At 41.0% G+C, this 23,995-nt stretch overlaps 1 protein-coding gene across 1 annotated transcript in view; it reads left to right on the forward strand.

The window, feature by feature from the left end:
• The first annotated feature begins 717 nt into the window (after positions 1-717).
• The window catches only part of gusb (glucuronidase, beta), a 38,807-nt gene continuing 15,529 nt past the window's right edge, over positions 718-23,995 (forward strand). Inside the window, exons 1-9 of the mRNA XM_043718576.1 lie at positions 718-941; positions 2,701-2,889; positions 9,138-9,319; positions 12,361-12,503; positions 12,823-13,016; positions 14,020-14,172; positions 14,850-15,028; positions 23,015-23,161; positions 23,292-23,376. Of these exons, the coding sequence (XP_043574511.1) occupies positions 762-941; positions 2,701-2,889; positions 9,138-9,319; positions 12,361-12,503; positions 12,823-13,016; positions 14,020-14,172; positions 14,850-15,028; positions 23,015-23,161; positions 23,292-23,376 (1,452 nt within the window). The 5' untranslated portion in view covers positions 718-761. The remainder of the gene's footprint in view (positions 942-2,700; positions 2,890-9,137; positions 9,320-12,360; positions 12,504-12,822; positions 13,017-14,019; positions 14,173-14,849; positions 15,029-23,014; positions 23,162-23,291; positions 23,377-23,995) is intronic.

The following is a 23,995-nucleotide window of genomic DNA, read 5'->3' on the forward strand; positions in this document are numbered from 1 at the left end:
ACCTTGTATCAGGTGGTGTTTCATGTGTTCACCTGAATAATTCTAAACGTTGTAAACGCTCCCGCCTTTACCACCTTTTGGGGACATTGAGTTCCAGATACCCAACAGCCATTCACTTCAAACCTCTTGCCGCTTTATTTAAATCCAGATCACTGACCCCTCCAACTAAGGCATATGATGTGGAATGCAATGCCTGGAAGTGAGGTGGAGGCAGGTTCAACTGAGATGTGCAGAAGGAGTTGTTTAAGTATAGGCGACATGCTGATGTTAGGGGTGAAGGTGATTGGCGCTAAATCAGTATGTTCGGAGGGCCAGCACAAACAAGAGGGTACGAATGGCTTCTACCCGCACAGGAAGAATTCTGTGGTATCGTATGTTGTCTTGCCACTTCCCAGGAAAGAATCGAGAGAAAAACATTAAGAAGGGGCAAGTTTCAGTCATTTCAGTTGCCACCCAACGGCAGAATCAAGTTGACAAGTAAAGTTACTGGCAGTTACATAATAACCTGGGCTCCTGGAAGTAATCTTCAAAATCTTGGCGAGTTGGTAAATGTGGTAACACTAATACGTGAACACGCTGCAGCGGAACTGTTTCTTAACTCCGCGCGTGGGGCACGCCAAGTCAATGGGGATTGTCACAAGTTTGTTTGGCTGAACAGGGAATTCCCTGGATATTGTGACGTGGAACGCTGCCAAATTGTTACTTTCCTGGTCATGTGACGCTAATGCGCGGAAGTCAGCTGACGGCCAGTAGCGAGCAGCATGGCGAGAGGGTGGCAGTTCTGGTTGGGACTGCTCGGCTGCAGCTTTGCACTGACTCCCCGGGAGAGCCCTTCCCGGGAACTGAAGGAGCTGAATGGATTGTGGAGCTTCCGGGCGGATCAGTCCGCAAACAGGAACCAAGGATTCGAGGAGGGCTGGTATAAGCGACCTCTGAGAGAGGTACAGTATTCGCTTTCTGCTTGATGCCTCCCTTTGGTTAGACGCTCCTGAGAGGGGTGGTGCCCGTTATAACCCCTTTCAGGTCTTCCGAAAAGGCTAATCCCCCTAGCTATCACTTACAAGAACACTGTTTCGATGACACATTCCAACAAACTTTGATCTAGAATTCTGAAGCAGTCAGATCCACTCGAAACATTAACTGTTTCTGTCTCCACGGATGCTGTCAGATCTGCTTAGTTTCTCCAGTACTTGGAGAGGGAATTCAGAGTAGTCTCTGAATGCAAAAAAGAGTAATGACCTCTCTGACCTTGGACCACCTCAGTGTTTTACAACCAGGGATGTAATGTAGAGCTGTTGAGATACAGGAAACAAAACAGTCAGTTTGTAATCAAGAGTTTGCAAACAGAAATGAGATAATATGAGACCTCTTTAAGTGATGCTGCTTGAAGGATAAATATTGGCCAAGAGAAAGGTGAGAACTCTCCAACTCTGGTTCAAAAGACTGCCTGGGATTACTGGGATGGTAGACTGTATCTCCGTGTAATGTCTTGTCTAAAAGACTACCTCCCACAGTGTTCCACACCTCTGGAATGCCACCCAGATTTTGTGCTCAAGTTTCTGGTGCGGGACTTCAGCCCACATCCTGTATTCAAGCAGGACCCATGCACATTGCTCAAACAGCTTCCGAAGCAGACAGTGTCTGAGTAAAGTGACATCTTGAGGAAGGACTTGAGACAGCTAGCATCCAATAGTTTCCAAACAGCCCAAAGAGTGGCAATTAATTTTCATAAGCAAATTAAATGTGGCTGGGAGGCATCATTGTGTATTATTGTCACTATAAGCTCGCTTACTATCTGGATGCAACCCTGGGATATTATCATTTGAGAAGCAAACCAGCTTCCCCTCTCTTCCCTTTGAGGTAACATGTATATTCTTGTCCTTGAGTTCTCTGACCAAATCCACGCCACCTCGAATGGGGATTGAACTCCATGTGTTTGGCACCAATCTGACCCTTGCCAGTCATTCAGCCGAATAAGTCAACCTGCCCCCTAAAAGAGTCCATGTTGCTGTGGCAACATATATTTTTACATGCATGTTGCTATGGATAGTGATGGTAGAGGCACTAATTTGCTTCTGTCGCATGGCTGACCAGGAATGTATTCCTGTCTGACTGTCTGCTATTGGAAGGATTTATAAGTTGATATTCAGTGTGCTTATTTGCGTTATGATTTTACCTTGTGCATTAAATGCTGGACAGGAACTTAAAACAAAAGCGTCTGAGACAGATGCAGGGACACCCTGGGCAATAACAACGTGTAGATTATCAGATCAAAATATACTGCCCTTCATCCTGAAGGGCAATTTATATATAAATTTGAAAAATAATGTTACCAAGAGCCTGATTTAAATTCTAGTCAGGCCCTGTACCTCATCGAAGATTAGGGTGGTGTTGGAAAAGCACAGCAGGTCAGGCAGGATCCGAGGAGCAGGAGAATCGACGTTTTGGGCAAAAGCCCTTCATCAGGAAGAACTTTTGCCTGAAACATTGATTTTTCCTGTTTCTCGGATGCTGCCTGACCTGCTGTGCTTTTCCAGCACTAATCTTATCTCTAATATCCAACGTCTGCGGTACCCAGTTTTGCCTCATCAGAAGAACTTTTTGAATTCCAACAGCTGTTTGCATCTTCACTGTGTTTGTATCTTGATTGTGTACTCGCATTATAATGTGCCACAAGATATTTTCTCTGCTTACTGTCAGACAGGGCCAGTGATCGAAATGCCTGTTCCAGCAAGTTACAATGACATCACTCAGGACCACAAGCTGAGAGATTTTATTGGCTGGGTGTGGTATGAAAAGGAAGTTTGGATGCCCAAGCACTGGACATCGCCTAATGCAGGAATGAGAATTGTGCTCCATGTTGGTAGTGCCAATTACTACTCTGTTGTTGTAAGTATTTTGAATCATGTTAAATTGTATACGTTTACATTTAATACAACAAATGCCAGTGAAGTTTCCTTTTTCTACCTGCAAAATGTTTGACTACGTCAAGTTCTTCAGAATGCACGTATAAAAATAGGATTGCAATTTGATCAGATGCGGGTGAGTGATGCAACAAAATTATGGGCTTTTAATTTCATGATATGCCTAAACTAATCATGTAGTTACAGATGCTTAGAAATGCAACTATAACTTGCAAAATGTAAGCATATGCACAAAACCTAACTCGACAGGGTAGATGCAGGAAAGGCATTCTCAATGATGGGTGAGTCCAGAACCTGGGGTCACAGTCAAAGGATATGGGATAAACCATCTGTGACTGAGATAAGGAGAAACATCTTCACTCCGCGTGGTGATCCTGTGGAATTTTCGGCCCAGAAAGCAGTTTAGGCTAAAACATTCAAGGACATGTTGGATATAGCACTTGGACCTAAAGGGATCAAAAAATGTTGCGGGAAAGCGAGAACAGGCTTTTGAGTGGGATGATCATCCATTATCATAATGAATGGCAGAGCAGGCTCAAAGGGCCAAATGGCCTACTCCCTCAATGTTTCTATGTGGTCCCTGGGACTAGAAGCAATAATGTTGCTCAGAGTGGTCCTGTTCTTTTTTTGATAAGTTTCTAGGCTAAATTTCTGTTTAAAAATTAAGTTGCACCTTCTAATTCAGTGACTTGGATTTGGAGGTATTATGGAGATGATTTATTGCCTGTCCCTAATTGTTGAGAGGGTAGTTAAGAGTCAACACCTTGTCATGTAGGCCAAACCAGGTGACAGATTTTCATCTGTTAATTCACATTAATTAACAGAATGGCATTTCATGAAAATTAGTTATCATTGGGCCAGCTTGTTTTGTTCCTAACTTCATTGAATTCAAATTTCATCAGCTGCCCCCTAGGATTTAAACCCATGCCAAGATCATTTGCTTAGAATTCTGGATTACTAGTCCAGTGATGTTACAACTACGTCACCACCTCCTCAGGAAAATGGATGTTAGTTGTCAATTCTTTGAAAGTGATTACTCTTTAAGAGGTCGAACAGCCACGTTTGAACAGCGAGTTCAAGCGTAATTTTTAATAAAGCAGGTGATTTAAGTGACTGGATCAGGTACCTGGGAAGTAAGTTGCTGAATCATTACAAAGTGGAACATTAATCATCTGGCGTTGTAAAACTTCAGGTTTCAGTTCAGAAGAGCAGTTTCCTGTCAGCAGAAGGGCCATTAGTTTGTGAAGTCCTTAGTTTTTTGTGTTCCAAGGAAAATTGCTGGAGTAAGACCGTGTGTTTCTCCTAAGAGTCACTATGTAGACTTAGCGAGTTAGTCTGTGTTATTGTGTCCTGGGAGAGACAGTAATGGAGAGAATCACATTTGGTGAATATGAAGAAAATTACAGAAGGGAACCTTGTTAGTTAAGAAACTAGAATTAAGATAGAAGTGATGTTTCACTGAGATTGATGGACTGTAAAGGATATAGCTGGAGAAATAAGCTGTTCAAGATCTAAATTGCCTGATGTATACAAATAGATTATGTTTCAAACTTTTAATTTTTATGTGAAAGGAACATTGACAGCCTCATGTGAATATGTTCAGTGACTGATCACGTAAATAAACTGCAAAAATATAACTCAGGTTTCACTCTGAGATCTAACCCACTAATACCATCAGCTGTTTTATTATGTGCAGATGATAATAATATGAGGGAAATGGTGAAGAGTGCGTGTCATGGACTTGAAGATATCAGCTTAAAAATGATTGAGATCCAGACAAATGTGTGTGTGCAATGAGCAATGGCAAATTAAATTGAAACCAGCTAACTGTAGTCAGATAGGAAGGAAAAATAGGTGGCACGTGCATTCCATGAAGAAGATTATTGTTGAAATAATTAACAATAAAGTTTAACAAGTTGGTTTTCATACATTTGACATTCAGCATGATTATTGAATGCAGTCTGCATTGCTAATGGAAGGTGTTGAAGGTGGGAAATGTTTTCTATAGGGATTGGTCTGTGGATTTTCTTCCCTCTGAAAGCAGTGGAAACTAGGCCATTGAATATATTCACAAGGAGTCAATGATTAAGAGATAGAGGCTGACAGGAAAGTGGTGGTAAGACACCAACTTGATCAACAATTATTTTAATAGATTGCAGAGCAGGCTTGAAGGGGATACCCTGTTCCCAGGTCCAGTATTCACAAGTCTAACATTGAAGTGTAAGGTTGTATTACACAACTAAAAAGCTACATTAGTCAAAAGGAAATCATGATCAAACAGTGTTTTCCTCTCATATCTTTACTGTGTAAATTCTGATAAATATTTTGGTTTCTTGTTTAAGAATTATGACCATAGAACAAAGGGTTAGAAATTCATACAGGTCAAACATAAATGTAGCACTTCTGGATATACAATAGAGGTGAAAATCCTGGAATAATCTAAAATAACTAAATGCAACATGTTTTTCTTTTGAGTGGATGAACAAGGCAGGGTTAAATCAGCTTCTTCTACTACTTTCTGAATTTATCTTGAGAAAACTGTTGGTCATCAAGCAAAGGCAAAAACAGGAAGCCTTGAACGCCTGTCTGCCCATTTCTAGCTGACGTTACTGCAACACCAGGAAAAAGATAATGTTGCTTTCATACGCTGTGAGGGCAAACAAAATGAACAAATATTCTGATTCAGAAACGTTTTTCATGTATTTCTTCTGAGCACTGTTGCAGGTGGACAAACCTTTACAGTTAGGTTGTAAGGTCACATTAAAATGGTTTTGTCAAATTCATTCACTTGAGGATGATGGTTTATTCATTTCTGCCTGCCAATATTCTCCCATTTCTCTTTTCTTCAGGTGTTAACACACCATAATATATTCCATAATAGTTATAGGAACCTCTAGTATTTCAATCAAGTTGGCCTTGATATTGGCCCAATCCTGTATTTCATGTTGGCCTTGATATTGGCCCAATCCTGTATTTCCCCAGTGTTCTAGATGTAACAGGGTTGCCAGATAGCGGTTTAATGTCAAAATATAGGTTGACTTGATGAGGCCAACATCAGCGCTTTGAATTCAGCTGAGCCCAATGTATGAAGTAAGCTTTACTTCTCACATCTACGTTGCTCAGTTATTTATTTCAAACCTAGGCTGGGTGTTTGCAATTGTATTCAGGCATTTATTGTTTTACCAGTGTATCTGCTACCAGTGCACTTAAACAGCAAGTTAATGTCATTGATTTCATCTTTTTGCATTCACACTGTACTGGAACTGGAGATGGTTCCCTTATTGCTGTTGCTTCTCGTTTGCTGCCCCATTCTGTACACCCTTTGCCAACCCACTCCCCTTGCCCTCTGTTCTGACTTTGCCACTCCCTTCATTGGTCCACTCTCCATTCCCCTTGCAACTCTGCTGGTCCTGTCGTAGTGAACTCATGCACTTCTGATTGTAGTTTATTAACTTCTTTGGAATTCAATTGAAATCCAATCAAGAAGCATATTTTTCGCTGAAAAAACATTGCTTTTCACTGGCTGGGCTTGCATGTACTGTAAAATGTTCCTGGGGTGTGTTGCCAGCAAACAGTCTTATTCTGTTAAATGGTGTTGCATGTGTCTCAATTTTCTTGTGAATTTGGATATTTCCATTCACTTTACAATGATTCTGGTAGCTGAGAAATCAGTCATGGTGACAAATATCTGATACCAAAAGCAGCAGAGATGAATTACCTAATGAGGGCGGGACTTTAGGAAGTGTATGCTTCAGCATATTCTAAAACTCACATTTTCTGCAGAACTGCCAAACTAGTGTGCATTTTGAAAATTGAGTAACAAGGACCATCTTAGGAAAGCCAATTACCAATCTCTTCTGAAACACATTTTAGTGTATTTTGTCCATTCCCCTTGCTTTGACTTTTTTTTAGAGGAAATTTCACTCAACCTATTTTCTTAATGGAGTACAGTGCAGGATTCATTGTGAATAATGTGAGAAGTTATTCAACTGAAATTTCTTATCAAGGAACATGCTTTTCCATGAGTAAAATTGTGCAACTTCCTTTTTTCAGCCTCACTCCTATTGTAACAGAAAAGTGTCTTTACTTCCTCTCTGGTTTGTATAGAATAAGTGGTCAGATCTTCTCTGGCTGTGCCAAAGCTTACACCTAAATTTCTTATGGAGCTTAATTTGCTGAGATCAAAAAAATGAAGACTCATGCAGTGCCACCAAAATTATAATAGGGAGTTGGTTACTATAGAGTCATAGAGATGTACAGCATGGAAACAGACACTTCGGTCCAACCCGTCCATGCTGACCAGATATAATGCCTTATTCTCAGAAACATTTATCCCTGCTGATTTTCCTCTTCAACTATGGATAAAGAGGGATATAAAGTGAAGTCCTGCCATTCACAGAAATTTATTAGGTTCATGGAAACTTTTATTAATGGCAAATGTATTTTCCAGTTGCAATCAATTAGCTGAGTGCCAACCATCCAAAAAACTAAAATGTACAGTAGAAGATAAGCTACAATTAAAAACAAAAGCAAATCTATTGTTTTAAAAAATGTTTGATTTAGAAAAGGTTTGTCACATTTCCCCTGATTTTAACCCATCAGAATTTGGTGGCTTTAACAATAAGGAGCATCACGTGCAAACACTCCAGTCGGCAAATGGCAGATGATAGGGTTAGGGTTAGTCTGCACTCGCAGTGTGGGTGTTCTCACGTAGGGAATACAATACGTATGTCATAGGCACCTTCCCTATCTTTGAAATCTCACATCCCAAACTCAAGTGCTCTTTTATCTTGTGTTGTCATCTCCAAATTTTCTTCTTTCTTTTGAAAACTGGATAAGTGAACCTTTGGGTCCGTGGGTTAAATGGTGAGCTTGCTGCTTGTGGGAGCAAGCGAATTTGCAAATGGTGAAGAAGTGAATGGTGGGACTTTACTGTATTCATTAGAAAGGGCGTTCCATCTGGTTAGTCTTCCTGAACAGGTGGGATGAGTCATAGAGTCATAGACCCTTTGGAAACAGACCCTTTGGTCCAACTCGTCCATGCCGACCAGATATCCCAAGCTAATCTAGTCCCGTTTGCCAGTACTTGGCCCACATCCCTCTAAACCCTTCCTATTCATATATCCATCCAGATGCCTTTTAAATGTGGTAATTGTACCAGCCTCCACCACTACCTCTGGCAGCTCCATATATGCACCACCCTCTGCGTGAAAAGGTTGCCCCATAGATCCCTTTTACATCTTTCCCTTCTCACCCTAAACCTATGTCCTCTCGTTGTGGACTCCCCGACCCCAGGGAAAAGACCTTGGCTATTCACACTATCCATGCCCCTCATGATTTTATAAAGTCACCCCTCAGCATCTGACGCTCCAGGAAAAATAGCCCCAGCCAGTTTTGTGGGCGGCAAAGTGGTACAGTGGTTAGCACTGCTGCCTCACAGCGCCAGAGACCCGGGTTCATTTCCCGCCTCAGGCGACTGACTGTGTGGAGTTTGCACGTTCTCCCCGTGTCTGTGTGGGTTTCCTCCGGGTGGTCCGGTTTCCTCCCACAGTCCAAAAATGTGCAGGTTAGGTGAATTGTTAGGTGAAGGGGTAAATGTAGGGGAATAGGTCTGGGTGGGTTGCGCTTTGGCAGGTCGGTGTGGACTTGTTGGACCGAAGGGCCTGTTTCCACGCTGTAAGTAATCTAATCTGTTCAGTTAGCCTCTCCCTATAGCTCAAACCCTTGAACCCTAGCAACGTCCCTGTAAATCTTTTCTGAACCCTTTCAAAGTGTTCCACAATTGTGAGACCACTGTGATTTTAACCACCTTGGTTAAGTGTGGCACAGGTCTGAGTGTGTAAAATTGTGGGAAAAAAAATTCAAAGTAAAATTGTGAAAACTCCACACACTGCAGTTATACTGAATTACCAGCGAATTTTGGAAAATGCTGCAGTAAATTTATTGGGCTTACCTCTGTATTTGTATGGGAAGCCAAGCTATACATATAAATCTTCAGCAGATGTGCCTTGAATTTAAGACAACGATTAAGGCATGTCTCAATGTTTTACTGTAAAACTCTCACCACTCCATTCATTCCATTATGGACAAAAAATCCCAATGTGATCCCATATAACCAATATTTTGGGCGATACACCAAACAGAAATGCCATTACCTTAGGGTTTTTTAAATGTTGCTATGTGAGTTGATGTGACTGCTTTGTCTTGTTGCAGTGGGTAAATGGTGCTGAGGTTGCCTTTCATGAAGGTGGCCACCTTCCTTTTGAAGCAGATATCACTACAGTTATTCAGAACAGTCCATCTCATCAATACAGAATCACAATTGCAGTAAACAACACACTTACCCCATATACTTTACCTCCTGGAAGGATTCAGTACATGACTGACACAAAAAGGTGAGACTGAATAAGATTGACTTTAATTGCTTTCTCATGTGCATATCACTGGAAAGTTGGCATTTATTATGTGCCCCAGTTGGGGCTTGGGAAGATGGTGGTGAGCCACCTTCTCGAACCACTGAAGTTTATTTGACTTTTCTGAGCAGCTTTATACAATGGAGTGAATTATTTGGAAATGATCAGTGCATACTGATGGGAAACAGGAGCCCTGACTTACCTGGGATATTGAGACTAAAGGTTGTTCCACATCTTTTCTTAAAACTTGTTTTCACTGAATGTGGTTATTGCTAGTTAGATCAGCATTCATTGCCCCTGAGAAGCTGGTGGTGAGCTGCTGCCTTGAACTCGAAGAGTGTGGTGCTGGAGAAGTACAGCCAGTCAGGCCACATCCAAGGAGCAGGATAATCGACATTTTTGAGCATAAGCTCTTTATAGTGATGAAGAACTTATGCCTGAAATGTCGATTCTCCTGTTCCTCGGATGCTGCCTTGACCGGCTGTGCTTTTCCAGCACCACACTCTTCGACTCTGATCCCCAGTATCATTTTCTCCTGCCTTCTTGAACAACTGCATTCACAGTGTTGTTAGGAAGGGGATTTGAGTTATAACCCAAATCAAGGAGCAGTGATATAATTTCAAGTCAAATGATGAAAAGCTTGGAGGGGAACTTGCAGGTTATGGTGTTCCTGTGGATTTGCTGCCTTTGTCCTTCTAGATGGTAGAGATTCGTGGGTTTGGAAGGTGTGGTCTAAGGAGTCATGATGAATTTCTGTAATGTATTATGTAGATGGTATATGCTGCTGCCACAATGCTTGGTGGTGGAGGAAGTGAACATGTTTGGACGTGGTGCCAGTCAAGCAAGCTGTTCTGTTCTGGATGGTGTCAAGCTTCTTGTGTGGTTGGAGCTTCACTCATCCAGGGAGGTGGGGAGTATTCCATCACACTGCTGACTAGTGTTTTCTGGATGTGGACAGGCTTTGGGGAGTAGAAAGGTGAGAGACTTGCTGCAGAATTCTGAGCATCTGACCTGTCTTTGTAATTTCTAGTCAGTGGTGACCTCAAGATTTTTGAGAGTGGGGGGATTCCAGCCAGTTGGTCAGATACTACACCAGAAAGCCAGTTTATCCGAATGAACCTGGATCAAATTATCCTCAGTCTTTTCCCCCAGCTCTGAGAGGCTGCCCTCTGACTCTCCAACACTGCCACCTTTGATTGCTTGCTCCTTATTCCCTGCCCCGTCTTTCCATAACCCGAACCTGTCCAAAAGTCAACTAAGGTTTCCCATCTTCATTTTGAGCTTCCATTGGTTTGGACTCTACCTTGACACATTACTGCTGAAGCATTTGTTCCCTTTGCCTTTTATATTTCTAGACTAGACTATTCCAATGCATTTCCTGGTCAATCTGCTATCTTCAATGTGCTGTAACCCTCTGGCCATGCAAAACTCTGTTGTCTGTGCCTTAACGTGCCACAGTCATTTTCACCCGTCACCCCTGTGCTCACTCACCTACATTGACTCCTTGTTCAGCCAAGTCTGGATTTTTAAAATTTTCATCTGTTTTTAAACCTGTTTATGGATACAGCACTCCTATCTCTGTAATCTCCTCCAGTTTTACAATGCTGAGGTATCTACATTCCTCCATTTCTGGCCCCATGAGGATCCTTGATTTTAAGCACTCTCCCCATTGGTGGCCATGCCTTCACCTGCCAAGGCCTAAGTCTGTCCCTTACCTTGTAAAGTACTCCTTAAAATCTCTGTCTGACCAAGCCTTTGAATACTCACCTTTTTGTTTCCTAATCTCTCAAAGTCAAATTTTGTTTGGTAATACACTTGTAAATGGCTTGGGACAGATTATATGAAGACAATTTGTCATTATTACCTGCCCTGTTAGAAAAGTTTATTTTTTTAATTATTCTGTCATGGGATGTGGGCATTGCTGACGAGACTGGCATTTATTGCCTATCACTAACTGCACTGGAGCTGGTGAGCTGCGTTCTTGAACATCTGCACTCCTTGATGAGATTGATATTTGGGGTAGACCATCATGAATGTCCATAGTGAGTATTTGCTCGAGTGGTCACATTCCTTCCTGTCATTGGAGGTTGGATTGGGATCCTATTGTAGGCGATGCTAGCAATGTTAAACATAAGGCGTTCATGAGTAAATATAATAGGAAGTTCGGGAGAAATACTTTTACTCCGACGTGAGAACAATGTCTCGTTGAGGCAAACAACATGGATGGGTTTAATGGGAATCCGGACCAGCAGAAGGAAGGAATGGGCGAAAGTGAGGACTGTAGATGCTGGAGATCGGAGTCGAAAGTGTGGCGCTGGAAAAGCACAGCAGATCAGGCAGCATTCGAGGAGCAGGAGAGTCGAGCAAAAGCCCTTCATCAGGAACAGAAGGAAAGAATAGAGGAGTATGTTGAGGGATGAAATGAAGGACAATGGAAGGAGACTGATGTTGAGCTATGTAATCTGGCAGAGAACATTTGGACCAATTAGCTTTATAGAGTAATTGGATAGCTTTTAAAGAGCTGGAATAGGCAGAATGGATGAATGGTCACCCTCTATGTTGTATCATTCTACAAAGTACAAAGTTTTATGCTTCAGGTGAGTAAAAAACAATTAGAAAGATATTAAGAAAGCGAAAAGTTGGAAGAAAGGCAAATTCAGGGCAATGTTAATTCATCATCATCTTTTACTGGATCATACATTCCCTGGACAAGGATGCTTAGAACATAAACCCTCCCTCAATTATTGTTTTGATTATTTTGGATTTAATTTATTTCCTCTTATGATCCTATTGGAAAATGTAGCCAAATGTTACATCATATGGTGCAGCTTTTTATCTTGCAAATCTGTGTTCTGGATTTACAAAGCTGCACTAAGTTGCAGGGGATTTTAACAGAATTATCATGTTCCACCATAAAGTGATGCTGAAATGTTGATATTTAGGAAATAGAAAGCTGAGTTAGGAAATACTGTTTAGACAGAAGTTTGTATTTGAAATAAACTCACTTCTTTGCAAATTTTCAGATATCCTCCAGGTTACTTTGTGCAGCTTACACAATTCGATTTCTTCAACTATGCTGGGATTCATCGACCAGTTTTACTATACACTACTCCCAATGTCTACATAGATGACCTGACCATTGTTACAGATTTTCAAGATGATGTCGGTAAGTTATTCTGACAGTGAAGGATTTGATGTCATCCTGTCAGAAAAACAGCAAGTGTATTCCTATTAAGTGTTATCATTAACTTCCAAGGCTTGATGTAGATGATTGAAACGGTCAGTCTAAGAAAACACATTGTTCAGTACCACTTCTGTACAAATACCACTATTTGTACGTGAATTCATTATAATTTTATATTCCATTTTCTTTGGTCTAAGTTTTAGGGTGTTGTGGTGGGTCATTTTCTTGAAATTTAACATATATTGTTGGTTGAAAAGGAGAACACAAACCAACTGTAATATCTGATTCTGTTTTTCTCTAGGGATTGTAAACTATAAAATATCCATACAGGAGAGCGCACACTACTCATTATCACTAAAGTTGTATGACCAAAGTGGACAGGTTGTTGCTTCAATCACAGATGGGCCTCCAGTTGGACAGTTGAAATTAAGTAAACCAAATCTCTGGTGGCCATACCTAATGCATGAGCAACCTGCGTACCTTTATAATCTTGAGGTAAGACTTCCATAACTTGCCATGTCGCAATTCTAAAATAAAAGGTTAGTGGTAGGAAATAAGATAATGTCAGCCATGACTCGATTGGTAGCACACGGTCATCAGAATCAGAAGCTTTTGTGTTCAAGTCCCCACTCCAGGACTTGTGTCACGGCCTTGACTGTTGTGCTCATCATTGCAGTTATTGGAGTTCTTCAGTGTCAAAGGTTGTTTCTTTTGGATGATCTGCCCATTTAGGTGCATCTGAAAGATCCTGTGGCATTTGGCTTGGACATTGGGAATGACTGCCAATTTTTATCCCCTGATAGTATCACAAAATACAGATTATGTGGTCATCATCACAATGCAGCTTATGGGTGTTAGCTGAGTGCAAATTCCTGTTGTAGGAATTGCAACACCAAGTTTTACATCATAATTACTTCGTTGATTGTAATTTGCTTCAGGAGATTCTTTTCTTGTGAAAATTGCTGGGTAACAAAATCTTTTCAGACTAGTCCAAAAGTCGAATTTGGGAACTGAAAAATAATTTAGGGACTAGTAACATGAAAGGATATTTTCTAAGTTAGCTGTCGTGAAACAATGAGATTTTCATTATAACAGCTTCTCTTGGCTCTGTATTATCATATGAACCCATATCGTTATAAATAAAAACAACCTTTCCTGTCTCAATTTATTAAGAAGTAATAGAAAGTTCCTTTATAATAAAGAACTACAAAATAAAAGTGAACCAGATTGCTGACCTGATATTGTATCAACAGGGCAATGACCATGAAAATTAATAGGCAAGGACAGGCTCTGCAAATGTTTACCTTTCTCTTTGACCTCTGCCCTACCTGTTTATATAGGAGCACAGTTTGCACTGATTTGGGTGTAAATCCTGTCAATCAGTTAAAATTTACAATAAAACTTGATGACTACACTATCCTTGGAACTTGGGGATTACATGCAAATCTCTCAATTCTATTACTCAAATAATATATTTTCCAAAACCATTTATACCCAGGTTTACATGAAAAGCAAAAATGGTAGCATCAGTTATGAAGATATTTACACATTACCAGTTGGAATTCGTAAGGTTCAAGTTACCAAGACCCAGTTCCTTATCAATGGGAAGCCATTCTATTTCCATGGAGTGAATAAACACGAAGATTCAGATGTGAGTATATATCGCTGTAGTTGACCAGTGTTCTCTGTTCAAATCTGTTCTGCTTTGGATGTAACACCATTTCTTGTGCCATTAAATGAAATATGTATTATTTTCAATTTGCACAAGGTGACACTGTTGCCATTAAAATGAACCACTGTTAATAAATTGGATAATGGTTGTTATTCTATTATAAAGTTCATCTGGTGAGGCAGGCTACATTTGCTTCTGAAAGTACAGTAAGTTCATCGCTAAAGAATGCTTATATAGGCTTGTGTGGAGTATTAACACCTTTTTCACTGAATGGGTCGATTCTGTCTGGTGCAATCTTTGTCAGAAATCACTCTTTACTAATATTTAATATTTCCACCTTAGAAACATTAATTATAATCCATTTTCTACTTTCAGCTCTGCTCCTAAATCATTAAGTGATAATCTTCTTCCATGGGCTTCTCTCTAATTATCTTTGTTGTTAAATTTTAACAGAGGTAGGATATTTTTAACAAAATGGAGAAATTGCCAAGGTACCATTGTCAATTGAAAGGGAGTTTTTTTTGAGTTTCTGCAATTGTGTACCTCTGCTAAATCCCTTGGTTAGCCATGCGTTTGGAGGAGAAAATAAGTGATTGTTTTGCAAATGTGCCTTTATATAAAATATTCATTAATTCCCACTACCCCTAACCCACCAGATACGAGGGAAAGGCCTTGACTGGTCAGTGATTATCAAGGACTTTAACCTTCTCCGATGGCTGGGAGCAAATTCTTTCCGTACAAGCCATTATCCGTACGCAGAAGAAATCATGGATTTGTGTGACAAATATGGGATTGTGGTCATTGATGAGTGCCCAGGCGTGGGCATCAAGGATCCGTAAGAGATACTACTTAAATTTCCCAACTTTGGTAGACTTCACACGAGATGCTCACTAGTTCAGTCTCAATTTTTTTTTGTATATAAAGGGGTTTTCACAATTGCTGTACGTTGTTTCTTTTGTTCTAAGTCATTCATTTTTGGATTTTTCTCTTGCTTGATGGCGAGTGGTTATTATTTTTGTTAAATTTAAACCTATTGAGCTAACTAGAATTACAGAGGTGTACAGCGCAGAAACAGGCCCTTCAGTCCAACTTTTCCAAATTGACTAGACATCCTAAACTGATCTAGTCCCATTTGCCAGCACTTGGCCCATATCCCTCTCAACTCTTCCTATTAATGTACCCATTCAACTGCCTTTTAAATGCTGTAATTGTACCAGCCTCCACTGCTTTTTCTGGCTGTTCTTTCCCTATAAACACTCCTTTCTGCATGAAAATGTTGGCCCTTAGGTCCCTTTTAAATCTTTCCCCTCTCACCTTAAACCTATACTGTCTTATTTTGACTCCGCTATCCTGGGAACGAGACCTTAGCTATTCACCCTATCCATGCCCCTCCTGATTTTACAGATCTTGATAAGGTCACCCCTCAGCCTCTGATGTTCCAGGGACAATAGCCTCAGCCTATTCAGCCTTTCACTACACCTCAAACCCTCCAACTCTGGCAACATCCTTGTAAACCTTTTCTGAGCGATTTCAAGTTTCACAACATCCTTCCTGTAGCAGGGAGAGGAGATTTGAATGCAGTATTCCAAAAGTGGCCTAGCCAATGTCCAGTGCAGCTGCAATATAATACCCCAACTCTGATATTCAATGTATTGACCAAAAAAGGCAAGTGTACCAAATGCCGCCTTCACTGGACTGTCTGCCTGCGACTGCACCTTCAAGTAACTATGAACCCACTCTCCAAGATCTTTGTTTGGCAACACTCCCAAGGACCCTACCATTAAGTGTATAAGTTCTGCCCTGGTTTGCCTTTGCAAAATGTGACACCTCATACTTATCTAAATTAAACTGCATCTGTCACTCTTTGGCCCATCCGATCAAGATCCCGTTGTACTCTGAGGTAACTAACGTGACTGTCCACTATACCTCCAGTTTTGATGTCAGCCAGAAACTTACTAATCATACCTCCTATGTTAACATCCAAATCATTGATATTAATGTCGAAAAGCAATGGACCAAGCACTGATACTTGCAACACACTGTTGGTCATAGGCCTCCAGTCTGAAAAGTAAACCACCACCACCACCCTCTGTCTCCTATCTTCTATGTCCAAATGGATAGCTCTTCCTGGATTCCATGTGATCTAACCTTGTTAACCAGTCTACCATGCGGAACCCTGTCGAACACCTTGCTGATGTCTATGTAGATGATATCCATTGCTCTGCCTAAATCAATATTCTTTGTCACTTCTTCAAAAGACTCAAGTTACTGAGACATGATTTCCCACGCACAAAGCCATGCTGCCTATCCCTAATCAGTCCTTGCCTTTCCAAATACATGTACAAATGTCCTTCAGAATCCCCTCCAACATATTACCCACCACTAATGACAGGCTCACTGGTCTATAGTTCACTGGCTTTTCCTTACCACCTTTCTTAAATAATGGCACTACATTAGCCACCCTCCAATCTTCTGGCGCCCCACCCATAGCTACTGATGCTATAAATATCTCAAAAAGGGGCCCAGCAATCACTTCCCTAACTTCCCACCAAGTTCCAGGGTACATCTGATAATGTGCCAGGGATTTATCCACATTTATGCATTTTAAGACATCCAGCACCACACCCTCTGTAACGTGGGCACACTTCAAGATATCAGTATTTCTCCAAATTCTCTAGCTACCATATCCTGGTCCACAGTAAATAACTGATGTGAAATACTCATTTAGTATCTCATCCATTTCCTGTGGTTCCAAACATAGATGGTGTTGTTGATCTTTAAGTGCTGCACAGACTGTTCTCTGCCTAGTTACTCTTTTGCCCTTAATGTATTTGTAGGATCTTTTTAGGATCTTTTTGGATTCTCCTTAACCATATTTGTTAAAGCTATCTCATGTCCCCTTTTTGCCCTTCTGCTTTCCCTCTTGAGTACACTGTCATTATACTCCTCTATTCACTCAATCTCAGTTGTCTATAACTGCCTTATGCTACCTTTTTCTTCCAAAACCTCAATTTCTCGAGTCATCCTGCATTCCCCACATCCACCAGCCTTGCCCTTCTCACTAACAGGGACATGCTGCCTTTGGATGCTCATCATCTCATTTTTGAAGGCTTTCCACTTTCCAAATGTGCCTTTACCTGCAAAACTCCGCCCCCTAATCAACTTCTGAAAGTTCTTGCCTAATACTGTCAAAATTGGCCTTCCTCCAATTTGGAACTTTAACTTTTAGATTAGGTCTATCCTTTTCTATCACTAGTTTAAAACTGATAAAATTATGGTCACTGGCCCCAGATTGCTCCCCAACTGACACCTCAGTCACTTGCCCTGCCTTAATTCCCAACACAGGTCAAGTTTTGCTCCTTTTCTTGTGGGTACATCCACATATTGAATAAGAAATTTTTCTTGGAAACACTTAACAAATTTCTCTCCATCTAAACCCTTAACTCTGGCATCCCAGTCTATGTTTGGAAAGTTAAAATCACTTACCATAACCACCTTTATTATTCTTACATAACTGAGATACCCTTACAAATTTGCTTCTCAATTTCCAGCTGACTATTGGGCAACTACAGTACAGTCCTTATAAGGCGATCATCCCTTTCATATTTCTCAGTTCCACCCAAATAACTTCACTGGACGTACTCCCCAAGTACAGCCATAATGTTATCCCTAACCAAAAGCGCCACTCTGCCTCCTCTGTTGCCCATCTTACTACCTTTCCTATAGCATCTATATCCTGGAATATTAAGCTGCCAGTCCTGCTCTGAGCCACATTTCTGTAATTGCTATGATATTCCAGTCCCATGTTCCCCAATCATGCCCTAAGTTCACTGCCTTACCTGTCAAGATTCTTGCATTGAAATAAATGAAGTTTAATTCACCCTTCTTGCCTTGTTCTCTGTCTTGCTCTCGTCTGCCTTGACTAATAGACTTGCTCCTCTTCTCAACTGTACCAGCTTCAGACTTACCTCCTTGCTCACCATCTCTTTGGGTTTCACCACCATCTACTCCCCATCCCCACCCCTGTTGTGATTTTAAGCCTCCCAAGTAGCACTAGCAAATTTACCCACAGTGATATTGATCTCCTTCCAACTCACTTGGAACCCAGCCCTTTTACACAGGTCATTTCTGTGGCTGAAGAGATCCCAGTAGTCCAAAAATGCGAATCCTTGCCTCTTGCACCAACTCCTCAGTCGCACATTCATCTGTTCTATCCTCCTGTTCCTACTCTCACTAACATGTGGCACTGGGAGTAATCCAGTTATTACTACCCTTGAGGACCTCCCTTTTAACTCCCTGTCTAATTTCCTACATTCCCTTTTCAGAACCTCCATTCTTTTCTCTTCCTATGTTGTTACCAACATGTACAATATCGTCCTGCTGGTCATTCTGCGCTCTGAGAATACGCTGCACCCCCTCCAAGACATCCCTGACCCTGGCACTAGAGAGGCAACACACCATTCTGATGTCTCACTGTCAGCCACAGAAACACCTGTCTGTGTCCGAGTAAAGAGTGCCATATCATCGATAGCTTGGAACCTGACATATACCCCTCATTACAGTAGAGCCAGCATCCCTGACCCTGGCACCAGAGAGGCAACACACCATTCTGATGTCTCACTGTCAGCCACAGAAACACCTGTCTGTGTCCGAGTAAAGAGTGCCATATCATCATCGATAGCTTGGAACCTGACATACCCCTCATTACAGTAGAGCCAGTTTCGGTACCAGTAACCTCTCTGCCAGTGCTACATTCCCAAGAGCCTAACCCCCCAATCCCTTGCCTGCCTTTTCCAAAACCACATACTTGTTTGAGATAAATATTGAGATACTTTTAATATATCTGTTCAGATATTTTATTACACACCTCTGGAGCAGGTGAGACTTGAATCCAGATTCCTTGCCCGGAGGTAGGGACACTGCCACCAAAGCTAAATACTGATTATAATCTAATCACATTAAAATTAATAGAATAACTATTTGCTTAATTGAGTTTGGCTTTACATGTTGTCACATAATTAATGCCAGTGTTCCCCCTGCTGGACTAGTGTATGTAACCCATGAAGGAAATCATACCATTTGCTTTCAAAAGAAGCCTTTTCTGACATTGAACTAGGTTAAAAGTTTTATTTATTAAAATATTTTGAGATTAATATTGTGGTTATGAATATATCAATGAAGTTTGATTCCATTCCTTCTTCCTGCATTTCATAGAACATTACAGCGCAGTACAGGCCCTTCGGCCCTCAATGTTGCGCTGACCTGTCATACCAATCTAAAGCCCATCTAACCTACACTATTCCATGTACATCCATATGCATGTCCAATAACGACTTAAATGTACTTAAAGTTGGCAAATCTACTACCATTGCAGGCAAAGCATTCCATACCCTTACTACTCTGAGTAAGGAAACTACCTCTGACATCTGTCCTATATCTATCACCCCTCAATTTAAAGCTATGCCCCCTCGTGCTCGCTGTCACCATACTTGGAAAAAGGCTCTCCCTGTCCACCCTATCTAACCCTCTGGTTATCTTATGTCTCTATTAAGTCACCTCTCAACTTTCTTTTCTCCAACGAAAACAGCCTCAAGTCCCTCAGCCTTAAGACCTTCCCTCCATACCAGGCAACATCAGAGTAAATCTCCTCTGCACCCTTTCCAAAGCTTCCACATCCTTCTTATACTTGCGGTGACCAGAACTGTACATAATACTCCAAGGCTGCACCAGAGTTTTGTACAGCTGCAGCATAACCTCATGGTTCTGGAACTCGATCCCTCTATTAATAAAAGCCAAAACATTGTATGCCTTCTTAACAACCTTGTCAACTTGGGTGGCAACTTTCAAGGATCTGTGTACATGGATACCGAGATCTCTCTGCTCATCTACACTAGCAAGAATCTTACCATTAGCTCAGTACTTTGCATTCTGGTTACTCACCTTAGTGTCGTCTGCAAATTTACTCACCCACCCTTCTACGCCCTCATCCAGGTCGTTTACAAACAGCAGTGGACTCAACACTGACCCTTGCGGTACACCACTAGCAACTGGACTCCAGGATGAACATTTCCCTTCAACCACCACCCTCTGTCTTCTTTCAGCAAGCCAATTACTGATCCAAACTGCTACATCTTCCACAATCCCATTCCTCCGCATTTTGTATAATAGTCTACTGTGGGGAACCTTATTGAATGCCTTGCTGAAATCCATATACACCACATCAACTGGTTTACCCTCATCTACCTGTTTGGTCACCTTCTCAAAGAACTCAATAAGGTTTGTGAGGCACGACCTACCCTTCACAAAACTCTGCTGACTATTCCTAATCAAATTATTCTTTTCTAGATTATTATAAATCCTATCTCTTATAACCTTTTCCAACACATTACTAACAACTGAAGTAAGACTCATTGGTCTATAATTACCAGGGTTGTCTCTACTCCCCTTCTTGAACAGGGGAACCACATTTGCTATCCTCCAGTCTTCTGGCACTATTCCTGTAGATAATGATGATTTAAAGATCAATGCCAAAGGCTCGGCAATCTCCTCCCTGGCTACCCAGAGGATCCTGGGATAAATCCCACCCGGCCCAGGGGACTTATCTATTTTCACACTCTGCAGGATTTCTACTACCTCTTCCTTGTGAACCTCAATCCCACCCAGTCTAATAGCCTGTATCCTCGACAACATTGTCATTTTCTAGAGTGAATACTGTCGAAAAATATTTATTTAGTGATTCCCCTATCTCCTCTGACTCCACACACACCTTCCCACTATTATCCATGATTGGCCCTAATCTTACTCTCCTCATTCTTTTATTCCTTAAATACCAATAGAAAGCCTTAGGGTTTACCCTGATCCTATCCGCCAACAACTTCTCATGTCTCCTCCTGGTTCTTCTGAGCTCTCTCTTTAGGTCTTTCCTGGCTACCTTGTAACCCTCAAGCGCCCTAACTGAGCCTTCACATCTCATCCTAACATAAGTCGTCTTCTTCCTCTTGACCAGAGATTCCACTTCCTTCGTAAATCACGGCTCCCGCGCTCTACAACTTCCTCCCTACCTGACAGGTACATACTTATCTAGGACACACAGGAGCTTTTCCTTGAATAAGCTCCACATTTCTAACGTGCCCATCCCCTGCAGTTTCCTTTCCCATCCTATGCTTCCTAAGTCTTGCCTAATCGTATTGTAATTGCCTTTCCCTCAGCTGTAACTCTTGCCCAGTGGTATATACCTATCCCTTTCTATCACTAAAGTAAACATAACAGAATTGTGATCGCTATCACCAAAGTGCTCACCTACTTCCAAGTCTAACACCTGGCCGGGCTCATTACCCAGTACCAAATCTAATGTGGCTTTGCCCCTTGTTTCCACTGGGAAATCTGAGGGAATTGTCAGTCATTTATTTTGCTGTTTACAGAAAGTATAACTACTGGGTCTTGTACAATAAGGATGACCATTTAGAAGGGAATTGATGATCTCCCATGGCAATGGTTATTGTAAAATATAGCATTCTGCTGCTTGCTTGTCCATTTAAGGACACACAGTCTAGTTGCTGTTAAGTAAAATCCTAAGAGATTAGAGTGTAATTGCTGTTTAGACTGCAGGGTCAAATTCTACCTTTATCTTTCTAGGATGGACAAAGTTACACAAAAGTTACAGCAATGCAAATGTGTCTCAAATTGCTCCTTTCAAGTGTAATAGACAAGAACTGCGTTCTTGGTGATAAATCTTTGTTGCTGCTGTTTGCAGTAAGTCTTGAAGCGGTGTGTATAAGATCATGAACATTATATCACTGGAAATGAGGTTTATGTCCCTTGAATACCGCAAAGTCAAATTGCTATTATGTAAATGCTTCACTTTGGACTTTGCTGATGAAACTGCAAAAGTGACAGGGTGTGAGTTTTCCACACCCATGTTATACTTGGGAAGGTAGGAATTTCTATTGAACAATAGACTGTTTAGTGTACTTTCCCAATCCTAGCCCAGTTCTCAGAATCAGCTAACTGTAATATAGTTGAGCCTACTGATAATGTTTGGGTGGAACTTTAAAAACACATGCAACGGTAGGTATGGCCTTAAAAATATTCAGTGCAACCTGAGCTTTCAAAAAGTTTGAACCAAAAGTGAAAGCTTTATACATTAAAAACACACCAATTCTGAGCAGGAGTAGGCCACTTGCCAGTTTGTGCCAACTCTGTCATTCATTCAGATCATAGCAGGTCTGACTTTAACCTCAACTCCATAATACTGCCTACCCGTGGTATCTTTCATCCATTTCTTATTGAGAATCTCTGACCCTGCCTTAAAGAAATATTCAAAGATTCTTTCTTTTGAGGATGACAATTCCAAAGACACTCAGACTTCGGAAAAATTAAAATCTCCTTGTCTCTCTTAAATGGGCAACCTCAAATTTTGAAACCGTGAACCCCTAGTTCAGGATTCTCTGACCAGAAAGTCTTCTCTGTTCACCCTGTCAAGTCCCTCAGAATCTTCTATGTTTCAATCAGTTTACCTATTGATGTTCTAAACTCTAACTGATACAAGCCTCTCTTGTTCCTCAGAAGACAAAACCTAGGTATTAGTCCAGTGACCCTTCTCTGAACTGAATCAAGATTCGGGGTCTACATTTCACACATATGTGCACTGAATATCACAAGATCATGAATGCCCCAAAAGTGAAAGCACAGTTCAACTAATTTAATCACTATTGATGAGTAACCTGTTGACAACTATTACAAAGCATAAAACATATCCTTTTCCACAGATTGCCTTTTGTATCTACAAATGTTAATGCAAACCTCTTACATTTTTTTAAAGTTTGAGCTTTGGAAATAAATCCCTTGCTCATCATTTGACTGTCATGGAAGAGCTAGTGCGCAGAGATAAAAACAGACCCTCTGTAGTGATGTGGTCTGTTGCAAATGAACCAGCATCTGGACTACCACAAGCAAATCATTACTTCAAGTAAGAACAGTGAATTGTAATGATTTCATGATTTAAGTTTCAAAATTGTATATGTTTTGGATGTATATTTTAAAGTGTCACGTGGAATCAATTTATTGTTTATAATGCTGTTTTTAATTTATTAAAAAAGGACGTTAATATCTTCTACTAAAGCAATGGATCCAACCAGGCCTGTTACCTTTGTTACCGACACCAGCTATGATAGTGACAAAGCTGTGAGTAATTAAATACTCATTTATCATCACAGAATGAAATGAAATCTATTCAAATTTTGAACTTGTTCAACTTGCTTGCAATACATTGAAGTTCTGAAGATCTAAGATAGGAATGAAAACTGACTGACTGACTGACTGTTTTTGAAGTGGCTAGCTTATTCTTTGCTGTACTTCAGCCGTACTAGGAGGAGATTCCTCCTGAGATCCTGTTTAACAATTGACAGCTCAGTGAGAATATATAATGCGGAAAATATACCTAACACTGTGTGGCTTTTTAAAAAAAAAAGTTTTAGAATCATAGAATCCCAACAGTGTGGAAACAGGCTGTTTGGCCCATCAAATCCACATCAACTCTCCAAAGAGCATCCCAGTGCTATCCTGTGCCTGTGACCCTGCATTTCTCATGGCTAACAAACCTAAATTGCACTTCCCTGGACACTGCAGGGCAACATAGCATTAGCACAACTTTGGACTGTGGAAGGAAAGTAGAATATCGAAGGAAACGCACACAGACATGGGGAGAAGGTGCAAACTGCACAAAGACAGTTGCCTGAAGGTGGTATGGAACCCGGGGGTCCCTGCCGCTGTGAGACAGTGGTGCTAAACCACTGAGCCACCA

This window comes from Chiloscyllium plagiosum, chromosome 28 (assembly GCF_004010195.1).
Source record: "Chiloscyllium plagiosum isolate BGI_BamShark_2017 chromosome 28, ASM401019v2, whole genome shotgun sequence".
Classification (NCBI taxonomy): Eukaryota; Metazoa; Chordata; class Chondrichthyes; order Orectolobiformes; family Hemiscylliidae; genus Chiloscyllium; species Chiloscyllium plagiosum.